At 47.9% G+C, this 20,415-nt stretch overlaps 1 protein-coding gene across 28 annotated transcripts in view; it reads right to left on the bottom strand.

Annotated features, from left to right (window-relative positions):
• macf1a (microtubule actin crosslinking factor 1a) overlaps positions 1-20,415 on the bottom strand; it is a 999,246-nt gene that overhangs the window by 61,221 nt on the left and 917,610 nt on the right. For all 28 annotated transcript variants that reach the window (XM_072501197.1, XM_072501201.1, XM_072501190.1 and 25 more), the window contains 6 exons: positions 18,143-18,316; positions 16,574-16,729; positions 15,529-15,726; positions 12,461-12,589; positions 8,811-8,981; positions 8,342-8,497 (listed from right to left, as the gene is read on the bottom strand). In XM_072501197.1, the coding sequence (XP_072357298.1) occupies positions 8,342-8,497; positions 8,811-8,981; positions 12,461-12,589; positions 15,529-15,726; positions 16,574-16,729; positions 18,143-18,316 (984 nt within the window). The remainder of the gene's footprint in view (positions 1-8,341; positions 8,498-8,810; positions 8,982-12,460; positions 12,590-15,528; positions 15,727-16,573; positions 16,730-18,142; positions 18,317-20,415) is intronic.

Genomic DNA, 20,415 nt, shown 5'->3' on the forward strand with positions numbered 1-20,415 from the left:
CAAACGCCACACAGACAGTGACCCAGAGCCGGAATCAAACCCGGGACCTCGGTGTCGTGAGGCAGCAGTGCTAACCACTGCGTCACCTTGCTGCCCACTTATCTTTTCTTCATGTGGGGAAATACTCAATATCTCAGCTACGATTGGGAATCAAGGGCACAAGCCCTCTTCCTTGAATTTGATATAAATTGGGGACCACAACAAACAGCACAATGTTATTCCATTACATGACTACATTAACCAAAGAGAAACGTGACTACATTATATCATCATATATTCTATGACAACATCAAAGAGAGGTTTGAATTCTTTTGTTATTTTACTAAGAATTTTGTGAAATGGATTGTTACATTAAACCTTCATATTCTTTACATCACTCCAATGTTTATCAGTTATCTAAAGTACAATTAAGGTCTATTCATAAACTATTAAAGGCAAAGAAAGAGTAGGAATGTTTTGGTGTATGGACATCTTTTAAAAGATCTTGAGTTGAGGCAGTTGTCAATGCACATTTTCAAGCTTCTGAATTGCGCAGCTCTCCCATCTCAAGCATTAAGCAGTCACCCGGTTCTTGACCCCAGGGTTGAGCAGTCACTCTTTTTTTTAAACAAACAATTTTATTGAGGTATTCTTTTGGCATTGTAAACAGTTACAGCTAACAGAAATTTGCAAACATCAATACAAAACAATCAATATAAAACCACTACTTCAATCAAACCATACTGCACATGCCCGCTCCTCTCCCCTAGACACTACCCGCCTATTTATCCCTCCTACTCTACCCTAATCCCCCCCCCCCCCCGGTTGACGTTCACTCTCCCGCGAAGAAGTCGATGAATGGTTGCCACCTTCGGGCGAACCCCAGTATAGATCTCCTCAAGGTGAACTTAATTTTTTCCATACCCAGAAAACTTGACAGGTCCGAAAGCCATAGTTTGGTCTTCGGGGGTTTTGAGTCCCTCCATGCCAGCAGTATACGCCGCCGGGCTATTAGGGAAGCAAAGGCCAGAACGACGGCCTCTTTCTCCGCCTGGACTCCCGGGTCTTCCAAAACCCCGAAAATTGCCACCTCCGGACTCATCACCACCCTTGTTTTCAGCACCCGGGACATGACCCCCGCAAATCCCTCCCAGTGCCCCCTAAGCTTAGGACATGCCCAAAACATGTGAACATGGTTCGCTGGTCCTCCAGCGCATCTAGCGCACTTGTCCTCTACCCCAAAGAATTTGCTCATCCGAGCTACCGTCATGTGGGCCCAGTGAACGACCTTAAATTGAATCAGGCCGAGCCTGGCACATGTTGCAGTTGAATTTACCCTACACAGGGCTTCCACCCACAGCCCGTCCTCCATCTCCCCGCCGAGCTCCTCCTCCCATTTGAGTTTCAGTTCCTCCGTCTGGGACTCTTCCCCCTTCATGAGCACCTTGTAGATATCCAAGACTCTACCCTCTCCTCCTTCTCCTCTAGAGACTATTCTGTCCTGGATCCCTATTGGCGGGAGGCGTGGGCAGGATGGGACCTGTCGGCGTACAAAGTCCCGCATCTGTAAGTACCTAAAGTCATTTCCCCTTACCAGCCCAAATTTCTCCTCCAAGCCCCTCAAACTCACAAAGATCCCCTCCAGGAACATATCGCCCACCCTCCCCAACCCCGCCCGCCGCCATGTTTGAAACCCTCCATCCACGTTCCCGGGGGCGAATCGATGATCATCACATATTGGAGCCCCAGACGCCCCCCGGCCTCCCCCCACGCCTCCTCCACTGGCCCCATATCCGCAGGACCGCCCCCACTAACGGGCTGGTGGAGTAGCTGGCCAGCGACAGCGGTAGGCGAGCCGCGACCAGGGCTGCCAAACTGGTACCCCTGCACGAAGCCGCCTCCACTCGCTCCCAGATAGACCCCGTACCCACCATCCACTTCCTTATCATGGCTATGTTAGCCGCCCAGTAGTAGTTGATCAGACTCGGCAATGCCAGTCCCCCCTCGCTGCGGCTCCTTTCAAGCATCGCCTTCTTCACCCGCGGGATTTTCCCGCCCAGACAAAGCTCATGATGATTTTGCCAGTTCTTTTGAAGAAGGACCATGGGAAAAAGATCGGGAGGCACTGGAAGATGAACAGAAATCTAGGGAGGATTGTCATCTTTACAGTCTGCACCCTCCACGCCAGTGACAGCGGGAGTGCATCCCATCTCCGAGACTCCCTCTTCATTTGTTCCACCACTCAAGTCAAATTTAACTTATGCAACCTGCCCCAGTCTCGTGCCACCTGTATCCCCAAGTACCGGAAACTTTCCTCCACCAGCCTAAATGGCAGCTCCTTCAGCCTATTCTCCTGGCCCCTTGCCTGCACCACAAACATCTCACTCTTGGCCATATTTAATTTGTACCCTGAAAACCGATCGAACTTCCTCAACGTTTCCAGTATATTTTCCATCCCGGCCAGTGGGTCCGACACGTACAGGAGCAGGTTGTCCGCATAGAGAGAGACCCTATGCTCCAACGCCCGCCCCCCCCCAGTCATTCCCTTCCACCCCGTCGCAGCTCTCAACGCTATCGCCAACGGCTCTATGGCGAGCGCGAACAGCAACGGGGAGAGTGGGCACCCCTGTCTGGTCCCGAGGTGTAGTCTGAAATAATCTGACATTATCCTGTTCATCCTAACTCTAGCTTCTGGGGCCTGGTGCAATAGTCTGACCCAATTAACCAGTCCCTCCCCGTACCCAAACCGTCCAAGCACCTCCCACAAATAGCCCCACTCCACCCGGTCGAAGGCCTTCTCAGCGTTCATTGCCACCACTACCTCCACCTCCTTGCCCGTCGGGGGCATCAAGATCACATTAAGCAATCTTCTCAAGTTAGCTGTCAGCTGCCTGCCTTTCACAAACCCTGTCTGATCATCCCCAATCACCTCCGGTACGCAGTCCTCAATTCTAATCGTCAGGACCTTGGCCAGGGGCTTGGTATCCACATTGATCAGGGAGATTGGCCTGTATGACCCGCAGGATTCCGGGTCCTTGTCCCGCTTTAGTATCAGCGAGATGGTGGCTTGCGACATCGTCGGTGGCAGGGTCCCTCTGTCCCTTGCCTCATTAAAAACCCTTGTCAGGACCGGTGCCACTATCTCCGAGAACTTCTTGTAAAACTCTACTGGGTATCCATCCGGTCCCAGGGCTTTCCCCGACTGCATGGCCTTTGGGCCCCCCAATACCTCCTCCACTTTAATCGGGGCCCCCAGCCCGTCCACTAGTCCTCTGTCTACTTTTGGGAAGGTTAGTCCATCCAGGAACCTTTTAATCTCCTCCGGCTCTTCCGGGGGTTCTGAAGTGTACAGCTTACTATAGAAGTCCCAAAATACCTTATTCAGTCCTGCCGGGTCCTCCACTCTGCTCCCCTCCCCATCAACCACTCTACTTATTTCCCTGGCTGCCTCCCTCTTCCTGAGTTGCTGCACTAGCAATCTGCTGGCCTTCTCCCCATGCTCATACACCACTCCCCTCGCCTTCCTAAGTTGTTCCACGTCCCTACTCGTGGATAGCACCCCCAGTTCCGCCTGCAATCTCAGTCTGTCCCGGAGTAGATCCTCCCCCAGGGAGCCTGCATGCTCCTCGTCTATCCGGTGAATTTCCCCTAACCAATCTGTCCATTTCTGCTCTGTCTGCCCCGACCCTGTGAGCCCGAATTGAGATCAGCTCCCCCCTCACTACTGCCTTCAGCATCTCCCACAGGGTCGTTGCTGAAACCTCCCCCGTATCGTTCGCCTGCAAGTAATTTTGCATACACTTCCGAAGTCTCTCACATATCCCCTCCTCCGACAACAATCCTACGTCTAACCTCCATTGCGGGTGTTGGTAATTCACCCCCCCCCCCCCGCCCCGACCTATAGGTCCACCCAGTGTGGGGCATGGTCCGAGATAGTGATTGCCGAGTATTCCGTATTCTTTACCTCCCCTACACAGTCCCTGCTCAAGATAAAAAGATCCATCCTAGAATATACTTTATGAACATGCGAATAAAACGAGTAGCCCCTTCCCGTCGGCTGTCTGGCTCTCCATGGGTCCACAGCCCCCATTTGCTCCATGAACCCTTTCAGCTCCCTTGCCATTGTTGGGAGTCTGCCCGTTCTGGGACATGACCGGTCCAGCCCCGGGTCAAGGACCGTATTAATGTCCACCCCCATTATCAACTTACGCGAGTCTAGGTCCGGGATCTTCCCCAGCACTCTTTTAATAAAGTCAACGTCGTCCCAGTTCGGAGCATATATGTTCACCAGCACCACTCTTCTCCCCTCCAGCTTGCCCTTTACCATAAGGAATCTGCCCCCGCCGTCTGCGACTCCGCCCTCCGCCTCAAAATGAACCCGCTTATTGATCGTAATTGCTACCCCCCTGGACTTAGAATCCAAGTCCGAGTGGAAGACTTGGCTGATCCAGCCCCTCCTTAGCCTAGTCTGGTCAGACACTTTCAGATGTGTCTCCTCCAACATAATGACGTCCGCCTTTAGAGCCAGAAAATGCGCGAACACACGTGCCCTTTTAACTGGCCCATTTAGTCCACTGACATTCCAGGTGATCAGCCTGGTTGGGGGGCACAACCCCCCCACCCCAACGGTCAGCCATAACCTTTCTTGGGCCCGCCCCCGGCCCATGCGCCGTGCCATTCCTGGCTCGCCACTTGGCTGCCTCCACCCCTGACCTCCTTTCCATTACCTACTTCAGATCCCCCCCCACGTCAGCAAAATAACTCGCCCCCCCCCCCCCCCCCTTAGGAACATCCCCCGATAACCCTACCCCCGCCATTCACTGGCTGTATTCTCTTCTCCCCCCCCACCTGACTCCCTTGACTAGCCAATCTGCTAGCCCGGTGACTCATCGCTCCGGCGCCCCCTTGTCTCACTCCCATTGTTTCCCCGACCTCATCTCCCCACTCCCCAGCACACCATCCCCCACTCCGACCCACTGGAACAGTCTCACTAAGATGGGAAAGCTCAAACAAGATTTAAACATCAAACAGCAACGCGAGGTTGTTCCAGGTACAATAGTTCCAGCTGTGTACACAGAAAAGTGTTAACCCACGTCCCTTTCTGAGCACCAAAAAAATATATATATATATAACACCGCAATACAAGGAAAAAGACAATTCGAGAGGGAGGGGGAGATACCCTTTCCCCACAGGCAAAAACTGCCCACAAAAAAATACACAAGGCACCTTTAAAGTAGTAAACAGTCAACCTGCAGTCCAGGCACAGTAAGCGTCCCTTCAACCAGTAATTCTCGGACCCTAGCTTGCGTCCGTGGGTCCTTTTTTCGAGACCAGCCCTTGATCCCTCACAAAGTCCATCGCTTCTTCGGGCTCGGAGAAGTAATGGTGTTGGCCGTGATGCGTAACCCAAAGACGGGCCGGGAAGAGCAGACCAAACTTCACGTGCTTTTTGAACAACACCTCCTTAACTTGTTTAAAGGCTGCTCGCCGCCTGGCCACCTCCTGGCTTAGGTCCTGGTAAATGCGAAGGACACTGTTATTCCACGTGCTGCTCTTAGCGCTCTTTGCCCACTGCAGCACCCGCTCCTTCTCCACAAACCTGTGGAACCTAATCACCATCGGACGGGGAGGCCCCCCCCCCGGACGCACCTGTCTCGCCTGTACTCTGTGTGCCCCCTCCAGCTCCGGCGGTCGCGGACAGGCTTCAGCCCCCATCAGCTGCATCAACAGGTCCGCTACGAACGCTGTGGCATCAGCTCCCTCCGCCCCCTCCGGGAGGCCGATGATACTCAGATTTTGTCTACGGGCTCTATTTTCCAGCTCCTCTACTCTGTCCAGTGGTCTTCTCTGTCTCTCCTTCAGCCCGTCGACCTCTAGCGCATCAATCGTCTGCGCGTCCGCCTGCTCCTCCACCGCCTCTCCCAGCTCCTTAACTTTTTTGTCCTGGGCATCCAATCTCTGGTTCAACTGATCCACTGCCTTCTGAAGTGGGTCCAAGTTATCCCGCTTCAACAATTCAAAACTGCCTTTTATCACCTGCAGCATGTTTTCCAGCACCTGCTGGACCGCCGGGTCCGAGGTCTGCAGGTCCTCCATCTTTGCTCCCGGGTCCGCATCCCCTGCACCTTGTCTTTGTCCCTTCCTCTCTTGTTTGCGCTGCTTTCTGCTCTCCCGCAGTTCCATGCAGCTCTGCCCGTTCCTCAGCACCTCTGTGGCAGTCTTTCCAGCGCTCCGCAGTCCCGCAAAACCGGGCAACCAGGTCCTCAAATCCCGCCGGAGTGAGAGCCACTGAATGTGCGGCTCACTCACTCATTGCCGCCACCGGAAGTCTTGAGCAGTCACTCCTTCCCCGGCCACAGTACTGAGCAGTCGCATGTTCCTGAATCCAGCATCCAACAGCGACCCGGTTCCTAACCCCAGTATCAAGCAGTCGCCATATTCCAGCATTGAGGCGTCACCTGGTTCCAGACGCCAGTATTGAGCAGTCGCCCGGTTCCTGGTTCCAGCATTGAAGAGACGCCTGGTTCCTGACCCCAGTATTGAACAATTGCTTGGTTCCTGAGCCCAGCATCGAGCAGCCGCCCGGTTCCTGTGCCCAGCATCAAGCAGTGGCCCGGCTCCTGAGCCCAGCATCGAGCAGCCGCCCGGTTCCTGTGCCCAGCATCGAGCAGTCGCCCGGTTCCTGTGCCCAGAATCGAGCAGTTGCCAGGTTCCTGAGCCCAACATCGAGCAGCCGCCCGGTTCCTGAGCCCAGCATCGAGCAGTCGCCCGGTTCCTGAGCCCAGCATCGAGCAGTCGCCCGGTTCTTGTGCCCAGCATCGAGCAGTCGCCAGGTTCCTGAGCCCAGCATCGAGCAGTCGCCAGGTTCCTGAGCCCAGCATCGAGCAGTCGCCAGGTTCCTGAGCCCAGCATTGAGCAGTCGCCAGGTTCCTGACCCCAGCATCGAGCAGCCGCACGGTTCCTGAGCCCAGCATCGAGCAGCCGCCTGGTTCCTGAGCCCAGCATCGAGCAGCCGCCCGGTTCCTGAGCCCAGCATCGAGCAGCCGCCCGGTTCCTGAGCCGAGCATCGAGCAGCCGCCCGGTTCCTGTGCCCAGCATCGAGCAGCCGCCCGGTTCCTGAGCCCAGCATCGAGCAGCCGCCTGGTTCCTGAGCCCAGCATCGAGCAGCCGCCCGGTTCCTGAGCCCAGCATCGAGCAGCCGCCCGGTTCCTGAACCCAGCATCGAGCAGTCGCCTGGTTCCTGAGCCCAGCATCGAGCAGCCGCCTGGTTCCTGTGCCCAATATCGAGCAGCCGCCCGGTTCCTGAGCCCAGCATCGAGCAGCCGCCTGGTTCCTGAGCCCAGCATCGAGCAGCCGCCCGGTTCCTGAACCCAGCATCGAGCTGCCGCCCGGTTCCTGAGCCCAGCATCGAGCAGCCGCCCGGTTCCTGAGCCCAGCATCGAGCAGCCGCCCGGTTCCTGAACCCAGCATCGAGCTGCCGCCCGGTTCCTGAGCCCAGCATCGAGGAGCCGCCATGTTCCTGACCCCAGCATCGAGCAGCCGCCCGGTTCCTGGCCCCAGCATCAAGCAGTGGCCCGGCTCCTGACCCCAGCACGAGCACTCACCCCATTCCCAGCATCGAGCAGTCGCCAGGTTCCTGAGCCCAGCATCGAGCAGCCGCCAGGTTCCTGAGCCCAGCATCGAGCAGCCGCCCGGTTCCTGAGCCGAGCATCGAGCAGCCGCCCGGTTCCTGAGCCCAGCATCGAGCAGCCGCCTGGTTCCTGAACCCAGCATCGAGCAGCCGCCCGGTTCCTGACCCTAGCATCGAGGAGCCGCCATGTTCCTGACCCCAGCATCGAGCAGCCGCCCGGTTCCTGGCCCCAGCATCAAGCAGTGGCCCGGCTCCTGACCCCAGCACGAGCACTCACCCCATTCCCAGCATCGAGCAGTCGCCAGGTTCCTGACCCCAGCATCGAGCAGCCGCCCGGTTCCTGGCCCCAGCATCAAGCAGTGGCCCGGCTCCTGACCCCAGCACGAGCACTCACCCCATTCCCAGCATCGAGCAGTCGCCAGGTTCCTGAGCCCAGCATCGAGCAGTCGCCAGGTTCCTGAGCCCAGCATCGAGCAGCCGCCCGGTTCCTGAGCCCAGCATCGAGCAGCTGCCCGGTTCCTGAGCCGAGCATCGAGCAGCCGCCCGGTTCCTGAGCCGAGCATCGAGCAGCCGCCCGGTTCCTGAGCCCAGCATCGAGCCCTTCCAATAAGTGAAACAAAGCTGTTGTGTCATTCCTCATCCTATACCACTTCTTCTACCCTGAAGCCCCAACATGAAGCTGTCTGCCATCCCTAGCTCCCGCTACCCAAATTTATTTCAGAACTCGAATACCTTGTGTTCATCTATCTGGAAAAGGACTGTATCGACAATAAGACTAGGAGGAGCTGCGATGTTCAAACTTTGCTCTGCTTGAGTAAGCCAATTAATGAAATCCTGCAAGGAATTCTGAAACTCTGTTGCGAGATTGAGAGCCTCCTCTAGCTTGGTCTGAAAAGAAAAAACAGGAGAATCATAGATTGGTTACAGCACAAAAGAGGTCATGCTAGTTGTTTGAAAGAACTCAGCTAGTCCCACTCCCCACCTTTTCATTGTAGTCCTGCAATTTATTTATTTTCAGGTAATTATCTAGTTCAATAAAAATATAGAATTTCTGGAGAGAAACTTGAATACAGCAATAGCTAACACTAGCTTTTTTAAATTAAAAGCCTTAATCTTATTTGGAATAATGATGCAATATGTTTTTAAAAAAACACTGCTATTCTCCCACTTCTGATGTTGTTAACATTGCGAACATTCCCACCTTCTTTTCCGCCATTTTTGTGCTCATCGATTGCCACTTCTGTTCTAATAATGTGACACACTGTTCGACATTGGATCCTGCAGCATCATCGCGAGTGCTCAATAAAAGCCGGCCTTTCTCGTGCAAGTTTTTGTATGACTCCTCATTAGCACAGAACTCCCTGTGAAGTTCCTAAAAAACAGAAAGCAATCTTTACAATTGATCCTTATGATTGTCAACTATAAGATTTATTTTGCCCCTTGTTAGCATATTAAGAAAACAGTTTCCTTTCACTATGTTTTTTGTCCTTGTTTAATTATATTTACCTGCTTGCTGTATAGAAGATATTGTGAAATAACTCGATAACTTTGTCACACATTATTTATAGCAGAATACACAAGCAAATATCTGTAACTGATGAGTGCCACGATCAAGCTGGTGTTTATTCCGAAATTGAAATGTACAGGAAAGTTACTTGATATTTGGCATTTTGAGTGTTTACATTTGTATGGGATACCAGAGACTGTGTTTGGTTAGTGAGAAGCACCTCAAATGCATTTGAATAAAATGTAATTGTCCATTATTTTAGCAAAATAAAACAAAATATATTTCCTATAAACAGTATTAACACATTGGTCCAAATTTTCCAGTCTCTCGATGCTATTCCTCGGAAGGTCTGGGTCATTAATGATGCACCTAATGATGATGCCATTCCTCGGAAGATCTGGGCCATTAATGATGCACATCACAATTGCAGCCCAAATGTTTAACATTGACTGATAATATGCATTAACATGACATCTGTTGAACTGCTTGATATGATGCAGATCAGTGCTCGTGTTCTTTGTAACTTGAAGGGATATTTGTAAAACAACAATAAGCACACTATGTCAAAAGGTGATGGGATGATTATCTGCACCATGATCTTTGGAGATTTCCCAGAATTGATGAATTGAGGGGAGGGGGGGGTGGGGAGGGAGAGAGAGAGAGAGAGGAGAGAGAGGACGAGGGAGAGAGAGAGAGAGAGAGAGAGAGAGGGAGAGGGAGAGAGAGAGAGAGAGAGAGGGAGAGAGAGAGAGAGAGAGAGAGAGAGAGAAAGAGAAAAGACGGAGAAAAGATATAATTGACTGGCATTGTACTGACTATTTGGAGAGAGGGATTGGTAAATATTTTACTCGGATAAATGTTGTAAATGAGAGATGGAAACTGGAAAAACAATGCATAAAGTACATTTTTTTTCCAATTAAGTCTTCTGCCAAATGCTCTTGTAGATCAACTATTGAGCTTGTGAGGGCTTTTGCGAGGCAACAGGTGAAGGAATTCCCGCAGCTCCCGACACAAGAGGTGCAGGACAGAGTGATCTCAAAGACATGGGTGGGGGATGGTAAGGTGTCAGATATATATAGGGAAATGAGGGACGAAGGGGAGACTATGGTAGATGAACTAAAAGGGAAATGGGAAGAAGAGCTGGGGGAGGAGATCGAGGAGGGGCTGTGGGCAGATGCCCTAAGCAGGGTAAACTCGTCGTCCTCGTGTGCCAGGCTAAGCCTGATTCAGTTTAAGGTATTACACAGGGCGCATATGACTGGAGCACGGCTCAGTAAATTTTTTGGGGTGGAGGATAGGTGTGCGAGGTGCTCGAGAAGCCCAGCGAATCATACCCATATGTTTTGGTCATGCCCGGCACTACAGGGGTTTTGGATGGGGGTGACAAAGGTGCTTTCAAAAGTAGTGGGGGTCCGGGTTGAACCAAGCTGGGGGTTGGCTATATTTGGGGTTGCACAAGAGCCGGGAGTGCAGGAGGCGAGAGAGGCTGATGTTTTGGCCTTTGCGTCATATAGTAGCCCGGCGCATGATATTGCTAATGTGGAAAGAAGCCAAGCCCCCGGGGGTGGAGACCTGGATAAATGACATGGCAGGGTTTATAAAGCTAGGGCGGATTAAGTTCGTTCTAAGGGGGTCGGCTCAAGGGTTCACCAGGCGGTGGCAACCGTTCGTCGAATACCTCACAGAAAGATAGAGGGAATGGAAAAGAAGAAGGCAGCAGCAGCAGCCCGGGGGAGGGGGGGGGGGGGGGAGAAAGGAGGAGGAGGAACCAGAAGGACTCTCAGGGTTGTTAATATATACTGTATAATATGTATAGGTCGTTGCTACAGATAATTATATATTGGACTGTTAAATTATATTTTTGGAGAGTGTTACTTGTGATAAGGCAGTTGCCAATTAGGGTTAGTTTTCATTTTTGATATTTATTATTTATTCATTTTCTGTTTATAAAATAGGTCATTGTTATTTGTGCTGTTATAATATTGTGTAAAGGATGCACAACGTACTGTGTTGGTTGACCAAAAATTTTCAATAAAATATTTATTAAAAAAAAAACTATTGAGTTAGGATAATTCCCTCCTTAATTCTGGTTGAAGGATCTTTGTAGGCTGTCTTGTCATAAGAAGCTTTATTCTTAAATATTTTGGAGTCTTGGACTGACATTTTGGGTGGGATGACCCCCGAGATCTAGATTAAAAACATTGGACAAAGGCCAGTTAAAACGCATCTCTTAAAGATTCAACTGCTTTTGTAACAAACTGACAGTCTTTCAATGAGATGAAAGTTGACAAGTCTAATTCTGTTACTGTGAACTTGCCATTGAATTTCCTTTTTGTAATTCGATCTATTTTTCCTCCCCTATTTTTTTGTCTTTATTGAGCTGTCTCAGGTAAACCTCCAGTGGATTTAGATGCTGCCAACTGATTCTCAACTCGGCTCAGCCACTGCAAAAAGTCCTCAATTTCTCCATGAAATCCTTCAGCCTACAAAACAAGAGTTTCCCACCATAAGTGGAGTTACATGAAATATATTGAATACTTGCATCGGTCAGTTTCCCCATGTAGGCTGCCGACACCCATGTTTACCTCACCAACTCCCTTAACCCTACCAATGTCTCTAAATGATCAGACTTGACTATTCTGACACGTCAGGTCAGCCTCTCACATTCTGCTGTCTGTAAACTCAAAACTGCATTGTACTTGTCTCAAGTCGCACCAAATCCCATTCACCCATCACCCTACTGCTTATTAACCTACACCGGCTCTCGGTTAAACAAATCCTTGATTTTAAAATTCTTCACCTCATCTTCAAATCTCTGTGGTCTCCTCCAGACCACTAACTCTCAAAAGATATCTGCATTCCTCCAATTCTTCTTGAGCATCACCAATTTTAATCGCTCTATTACTCCTAGCTGTGCCTTGAGTTGCTTGAGCCGTAAGCTCTGGAATTCCCTCCATAAATCTCTGCTCTTTTACTTCACTTATCTCCTTTAAGATCCCTTCATGGCCACCACGTTGACCTAGCATCTCATGTGGGTCTACGTCATACTTGGTTTTAAAACATCTCCATTCAGCCTTGTGATGTCCCAAGACGTTAAAGGTGCTTAGAATGCACACATTTCATGTTGGGTTTAGACAGGGAGTGCAGGACATGTATGAAATACCACCGAATAAATAACACCGCCTAGATAAAAGAAGCACGAAATTCAAACTACACATTTCTTAAAGGATATCTTAAAGGAAATGTTTGTAACAAAAAGTTCAGTTGAATTCCATCAAATGAAAAGAAAAAATATTTTTGGGGGAAATTCTTTTGCTTTTGAAGAAGGTAACAAAACCCATTACCAAGTGGACATTGAGTTGCTCCCGGGCTGTCTCAGGTAAACCTCCAGTGGATTTAGATGCTGCCAACTGATTCTCAACTTGGCTCAGCCACTGCAAAAAGTCCTCAATTTCTCCATGAAATCCTTCAGCCTACAAAACAAGAGTTTTATTCAGAAAAAGTACCAATTGACTAACAAATGATTACTAAAGACCACTGATAATACTGAAATAAAATATCGATGTAAGCAGAATTCAGTAGATGAAGGTAAGGCGGAGGAAGGTAAGGCGGAGGAAGGTAAGGCGGAGGAAGGTAAGGCGGAGGAAGGTAAGGCGGAGGAAGGTAAGGCAGAGGAAGGTTTCAGTTCTACCTGAAATAGTTTGTGTTATTAATTTGCACGAAGCACACGCTTAAGATCAACTCAAATTGGAATGCAACTTTAATAATAACTTATCATGCAAAAAAAGTCTCTACATTTGTGGCCAACTAACAGTTCTAAGGCCAAATGTCAATTCTCAAGATACCAAAATGATGTGAAAAAGTAAAGTAATTTTTTGTGCTACATTGCGGCAAAAATGAAGTTACACAATATTAAAGGGAAAGGAGCTGTATGGAAATAAATCAGTAGAGGACAGAAAAAAGGAGTTATGGGTGAATGGACATCTTTAAGATCGGTGAATTTGGTTTAGCTCTGCAGCTGTGCTGTGACAAGTTTTATTTTATGTTTACATAAATTTTTTGGTTTTCGACTTAAAGTACAATGACATTGAAATTTGCTGACAATATCAATTCAGAGGGCATGCCAAGCTATGGGGAACAATGCAGAATACATTGCAGGGAACAATGCAGGGTGAGTGGAAGGTCAGATAGGCAGTTGATGCAGTGCAACGCAGAGAACTATTTAATGCTACATTTTGGAAGAAATAATTAAAATATATTGCAAGCTGGAGAATCCTTAGAGTGCAGGAACAAAGAGATCCAACAATACAGATCCACATATCTTTAACAATTGCCACTGAAGAACTGAAAGGTAAAGCTAAATGAGGTTCCGGGTTTTATATGTAGGGATACATAATACAAATTCAGTTGTGATATTAACATTCTAAGTTACATTAGTTACGCTACACATCCCAATTTTAGAAACCCCATCATAGGACAAATATTAGAGTTGCTAGACAAGTGTTAACATTGCCTAGAATGTGATATAAATGTGAAGTTAATAAGATCGGTATATTTTGGGACTGTCTCTTTAACTTAAGGTAAACGGAGGAAGAAAGGCCATGTGACTTTGCTCTGAATTCTGACCGACAAAAAGCCTGGATTGGTTTGCTTGCTCAGGGGGGGGGGGGGGCAGCAGGGCTCAGATGACTTCCTGGAAGGAAGGTGCAAAATGTTCACAATAGCAAGAGCAGATGTGTTGAATAGGCTGTTAGCCTCAAGTCTTACAGGGAGGTGTTTAGGAATGTCAGGTTTTAGAAACAGTTATACTTTAAACAGTCTGTTTAATTCCAAGATGAAGTAGAGTTGGGGAGGTCTAGAAGAAAGCTAATTAGCATTTCTACCTGGATATAGGGCTTATGTGATTCACTGAGATGGAGATAAGATTTGGAAGGACAGGTTCATACAAAGTCATTATATTATTAGATTACAGAGTTTCTAAGACATCCCTGAAACTCTCATACATAAGTCAATCTGCAGCCATCGAAAAGACAGATAAAAGATGGGGAAGTTTTCTGTACCTGAAGCAGAGAAAATGCTGATTCTATTGGTTACCATACAGAACACAGCTGGTAACTCATGTTCAGATTGAAGAGATTGAGTTTGTGAAGATTTAAGATTTGTCTAACTTGCCCTAGAGGAAAGGAATCACCAGTATAACCTTCACAATGGAAGTCAATTCTGGTATTAGAAGTTACCTGACTGGGAAAGGAAAAGACAGGACGCAAGCCATCAGAAGCTGAGAATAACTTTGGACTGGTCCTGAGTGAATGAAGTGTTCATTTAAGCTACAAAATGACACATAATCATAGTGTGGGATTTTTGGTTGGGTTAAAAGTCAAATGAGGAATTGCTTTTCTGCAGTTTAGAGTATAGGTGCCTACGTAATAGTATTTAGGCAATGTTGCTTTCTATTTGTTATTACATTTGATTTATTTGTTCAGTAAAAGTTTTAAAACTTGAAATCTTGTCGTGTCACTAGATATTCAAATACCCTTTTTTAAATAAATGATTAGTCCTTATGGAAATCGTAACAAATGATACCAGGAATGAGAGGTTTGTTATGCAAGGCTGCTGGAAAAATTCTGTCTTTCACTGGAACAGAGCCAGTTAAGGAAGATCTAAAAGATATTATCAAGACTATGAAAATTGTTAATGAGTAAATGTCAAAGATGAATTCTATTAATTTGCAAAAGAGTGACAAATAGGGCTTAAATCCAATCATTAGCAGAATGAAGAAGTTATAGGATTTATTTTTCATAATGGTTTTAAAGAACATGGATTTTGCTATTGTAAATGGTAGTTGAAACAAAGAGAATGACGTTGAGAGATAAAAACTGAAAATGCTGGAAATACTCAGTTGGACAAGTAGCATCTGTGGAGCAAGAAACAGAGGTCCTACTGAACATGTTTAATTCTATATCTCTCTCCGCAGATTCTGCCTGACCTGATGAGTATTTCCAGCTTTTATCTCAGATTTCCAGCATTTTTCTTTAACATTAAGAGAATTTGACACATTCTCCCAGAGTAGTTATGGGAAAAGCATATGAGGGAAAGGCAAAGAAATTGGATTGTATAGCAGAGTAGATGGCCTTTTCGCATTGCAATTTCAAGGCTTCAGGCTCCATTAATAAGTTTTGGTGAGAGGGCGTTATGGGTTGACATACAGCCAAAACCTCAGTTTGCAAATATCTTAACCAATGCAAATTAATTTTCAAGTGGTCTCTGAATGAACAGAGAAGGCAATTATAGATTAATTGCAACATAACACGGCATCATACACAGTGCCATGCAAAATCTGCTCGGAATTTATCTTTGCCTAATGTAAGTATTGAAGACCGAAGTTTCCCAATATCCTCCTCCTATTGAATACCTGTTGCAGAGCAGCCTCCAATTGCTGCTCTCTCCCTTCAGTTTTTTGAAGCAGCAACTGCCAGCTCTGATTTAATTTATCGAGTCGACGCTTTAGGTTACTAGCATCCTCCCCTGCACTTGACTCCAGAAGTTCATTCCCAGCTTTATTTACAGTGTCGACTGTTGACTTGTGGGCAAGCACATCATTCTTCAAGACCTGTGGGGAGTTAAAGTTTAATTTACTGAAACATGCACACACATGTTATATGGATCTAACAACGCTTAATTTAAAATGAAACTTTAGCACTGGAAATACATTGCACATCCTCAGCATCTGTAAAGAGAATAATACGTTAACTCTCTGGCACCCTGAGGTCTATCCTACACAAGTTGCAACTTATGGAAAACTCTGCCATCTCTATTCTAATCCAAAGTCCAGCCCATGTCCTCCACTAGTAGCCTCTCATTCTCCAACAGCCTGCTTTAAAAATCGACACTTCAGAACAATTTGCACAATGGTCTTTACCCATATCCTTGCCCTATCTCTCCAGTTTGCACCTTTACTCCCCTCATACTGGCTGTCGGAATACTCTTACCCCTTCCTCAACTTCGCTTTCAGTAATTTAACCTTCAGCTGTCATAGCCATGAATTCTTGACTTTTTGCTCCTTACTTCATATTCTTCTACATTCACAAGCTTGTGAAGGTTGAGGTCAGCCATCATTCATTTTTGACACTGCACAAGATCAACTCTATCCTACACTATGCTATAAGATGGACTTGACTGAAAAGCATGTGCGACAAGGAATGTTCAGCTTTTACAGTTCTATGATGGTTCTTCAAATACATGTAAAATACATTCTAAATTTAAGTGAGAGTTCAAGCTTATAATTAAAATGTCATTAATATTACATGGTTGTGGCATTAAACAGCTATGTTTTCTTGATTTAGGACATCATCCAAAATGCTTTATGATATCACTTTGCAATGTCATATCAATTATATATGATTTTATGATCCAATACACGCTTATGTCAGATAAATCTTTGCAGAGCTGTAACATACATGATGCTTGGCAAGTTCAATTTCTATGGCTTTTGGATCCCCAGTAATTGGCCTTTGTCCATCCAGCAGCTCCTCTGTATGATTCAGCCAAGTCATAAGTTCAGCCAATGCGTGTTGAAACTGACCCAGTGCCAGCAGGGCACCCTCCACCCTGTGCTGTGGAGAGAAAAAATACGTTCATAGTTAACCATCCATAACAAATATTCTTTCATGTTCTCATAAATCTTCCCCAAAGTCTTCCCTCAAGTTGGGCATGTAAAGAAATATCCAGTCATTCTGAATATAGAAAAAAAAACTGTTGAGCACAAAATATTGAAACAGGATTCCAAGGTCAGTATAATCATGTGCCAATCCCCAGCATGCCAGCGTGGCAAGAGTGGTTCACATGACATCCATAGTTTCTAGGAAGCCACACATGTCTACTCTTGTACACTTCCAAGTAGTTGGATTGAATGAGAATAATGGCCTGGGGGCAGATCATTTCCCTGTATTCATAACAGAAAGAGAGATTTAAGCAAAGAAGGGAAGGAAGGCATTCAGCTGCTTTGCAGTCAACATGTCTAATAGCAGAACTGTAATGGATACAAATGCACACAATGGGTTAAAGTTAACTTCACCCTTGGGGGTAGGCCAGGAGGGTCTGTAGAATTGGAACGAAAGGCGAGGGGTGCACTGCCCATCATCTTCCTGACTCCCCCTAATTCAATCGGGAGTGGGAAAGGTTGAGGACATCCTTACTGCCTGAATACCAATTGAAGACTGTAAGTGATCAATGGTCACCAATAGTTTCATGCCACTGACCCAGGGACCCGATATCTCTTGGGGAGGTCAAGTAAAGCTGGTGGTCTCCTTGCAGACTTGAGGGCTCTCCTGCTCGGGCACCTTATGGCTCATGGAGAGCACCTTATGGCTCATGGAGGCCCCCCCCAGCAGCCAGATCCGCACCCATGGAAAGACAGAGCCTCTGGCAGTGTGGCACTCCCTCAGTACTGAACTGTTATGTTCATGTCTCTAGAGTGGGACTTGAACCCAAAATCTTCTGACCAGTTGGTTCTTTTGAGGGGTCTGATAAAGACATGAAAGCATTACTTAATAACCCATAATAGCATTTTGCTAAATAAAGTACTTCACAATATGGGATTTGTATTCCTTATTAATTTCATGCTGCATCAAATATCATAACTTGGCCATCTCTTTTTAATTCTCCCAAACCCTTCAATGTGTGCTAATTTTCTCAGTATAAATCAGGAAACCAATTGCACAATTACCATGGTCCGTTTCCTTCCATGGACTTTCACGACTTTGCACGATGTAGCAATTCTTGGCTCATATATTGGCATATCTATACATGTATATCAACACCACATGAAAAACAGTAGGCGGGATTCTCCATTTTGCCGGCGCTCGGGGGTTTCCTGACGATATGGGGCTGTCCCACAATGGGAAACCCCATTGACCGGCTGGAGTAATGCAGAGTCCCGCCGGCGGGTCGAGGCAGAAATGTGGCACGGCGGGGCGGAGAATCCAGCCCAGTATATGCAAATCATAGTTATAGCAGACCTCTCGTACCTGTCTGTGAATAATCTTTTCTCCCAGATCTTCCCAGAGATGTTTGAGCTCAGTGAGTGGCTGTTTAATTAGGTCTCGGTCCGTGTCATCTGAGGCTCTCTTAAGCAGTAGCTCCCCCTGGTGGTTCAATTTTTCCATCTCTATTTGCTGCTGGTAAACTTCCATTTTAAATTCCTGTTGATTGCAAGTGCGATGGGAAAATTAAGCGACATCCATTGGGGCATGTCAAATTTTAATGAAAATGTAACAAATTTAAAATACAAGTCATAATGTGACTCTTTTTTCCTCCTCCTACTTTCCCCACCAGCTTTTTCTCCTCAACCTTTACGTGTTGCTGTAGTATAGATTCACAGACATTGGTACCATGCCAACCATACTTTATATTCTAGTCTAGACAGTAATGCCAAAAGGCTACAATACGAAGGGATCACCTAGTGAGCTTGATTCTGTCCTCACTTGAAGTCTAGGGTCTTTCCCCTCCCTAACCCAATAATGCCACTGCTGTTGCCCAAGTCGACCATGTAAACCAGCACAGCACAGCCTTGACACCTTGTGCTCAATATAGTTCAGCTATTCACTGCCTACACCAGTTGAGCCATGTAATGAAGGAAATTTTGTAGATTTTTTGAATCTAGTAAAAGAATGATTATTCATGTTAGACAAAGCTAATAAGAAATGGATGAGAATCAAATGTGATTGCGGAAAAAGTAGAAGAGATGTGCCTTTGGGCAGCTGCGCTAGCAAGTTATGCTGGTGAACGGAAGTGAGGTGGTGGGGGAGAAGGCCAAGAGGGGTGGCCGGGGGAAAGGGGAAGTGGTGGTTGGGGGGGGGGGGGGGGAGACAGAAGAAGGGGAAGGGGAAAAGCCGGGGGGGGGGGGGGGGGGGGGGTTCTGTGACGCGGCAGAGGGTGAGAGATGACATGGTCACGGGCGAAGAAAGAGGCCATCTGGGATGGGCTAGTTACAGAGTGGAACTAAAGGGGCAGGAGTTAAGTGAGGAAGATGATGGACGGTAGAGAGGATTGGAGGCGCAAGCCTCTGGTAAGGTTGGTAACGTGGAACGTCCGGGGACTGAATGGGCCGGTTAAAAGGTCGCGGGTGTTCGCGCACCTCAGGAACTTGAAAGCGGGGGTTGTCTTTTTGCAGGAGACACACCTCCGTGTGAAGGTCCAGGTTAGGTTAAGGAAGGGGTGGGTCGGGCAGGTTTTTCACTTGGGGTTTGATTTGAAATCGAGGGGGTGTGGCGATTTTAATGAGCAAAAAAATGGGATTTGTGAGTGCAAAGGAGGCGAGGGATCCAGGTGGGAGATATGTGATTGTGAGTGGGGTATTGGAAGGGGCACTGGTAGTGTTGGTAAATGCGTATGCCCCAAATTGGGATGGTGTGGGTTTTACGAGGGGGTTGCTGGCAGCAATCCCGGATTTGGCCACGTACCAGTTGATCATGGGAGGAGCTTTTAACTGTGTCCTGGAGCCGAGGGTGGATAGATCGAGCCCCAGGTCGATGGGTAGGGTACGAATGGCAAGGGAGCTGGGGGGGTTTATGGAGAGGATGGGAATGGTGGATCCATGGCACTTTCAGAACCCAGGGGGGAGTATTCCTTCTTTTCCCACGTCTATAAGATGTATTCCGAGGATTGATTGCTTTGTAGTGAGTCGGGAGATTTTGGTTGGGGTGGAGGGGGCAGAGTATGCGGGGATAGTTATCTCGGACCATGCACCCCACTGGCTGGATATTCGGTTCAGTACAGGACGAGAGCAGAGGCTGGGGTGGAGGTTTGACTCGGGGTTGTTGGCGGATGGAAATTTTTGTGATAAGGTGCTGTTGGCGATTAGGGATTATGTGGCGTTCTATCAGAATGGGGAGGTGCCGGCGGGCATTTTTTGGGAAGCACTGAAGGCAGTGGTCCGGGGAGAAATTCTCTCACTTACGGTTCGTGCGAATAAGGAAAGGAGGGCGGAATATGACCGTCTAGTGAGCGAGATAGTGGAGGTGGACAGGGAATATTCGAGTGTGCCCACTGTGGAGGTATTGGCGAGGAGGAAAAAGTTGCAGGGACAGTTTGACAGGCTGACAGTGGGGAGGGCGGTAGGGCAACTGCGTAAGGCAAGAGGGGTGCAATACGAGTATGGGGAGGTAGCGAGCCGCATGCTGGCGCATCAGCTGCAGAGGCAGGCTGCGTCCAGGGAAATATTGAAGATCCGGCTGGGGCTGGGGATGTGGTGTCAGAGCCAGGGAAGATAAATGAGGCATTTAGAGTATTACCAGGGACT

This window comes from Scyliorhinus torazame, chromosome 1 (genome assembly GCF_047496885.1).
Source record: "Scyliorhinus torazame isolate Kashiwa2021f chromosome 1, sScyTor2.1, whole genome shotgun sequence".
Classification (NCBI taxonomy): Eukaryota; Metazoa; Chordata; class Chondrichthyes; order Carcharhiniformes; family Scyliorhinidae; genus Scyliorhinus; species Scyliorhinus torazame.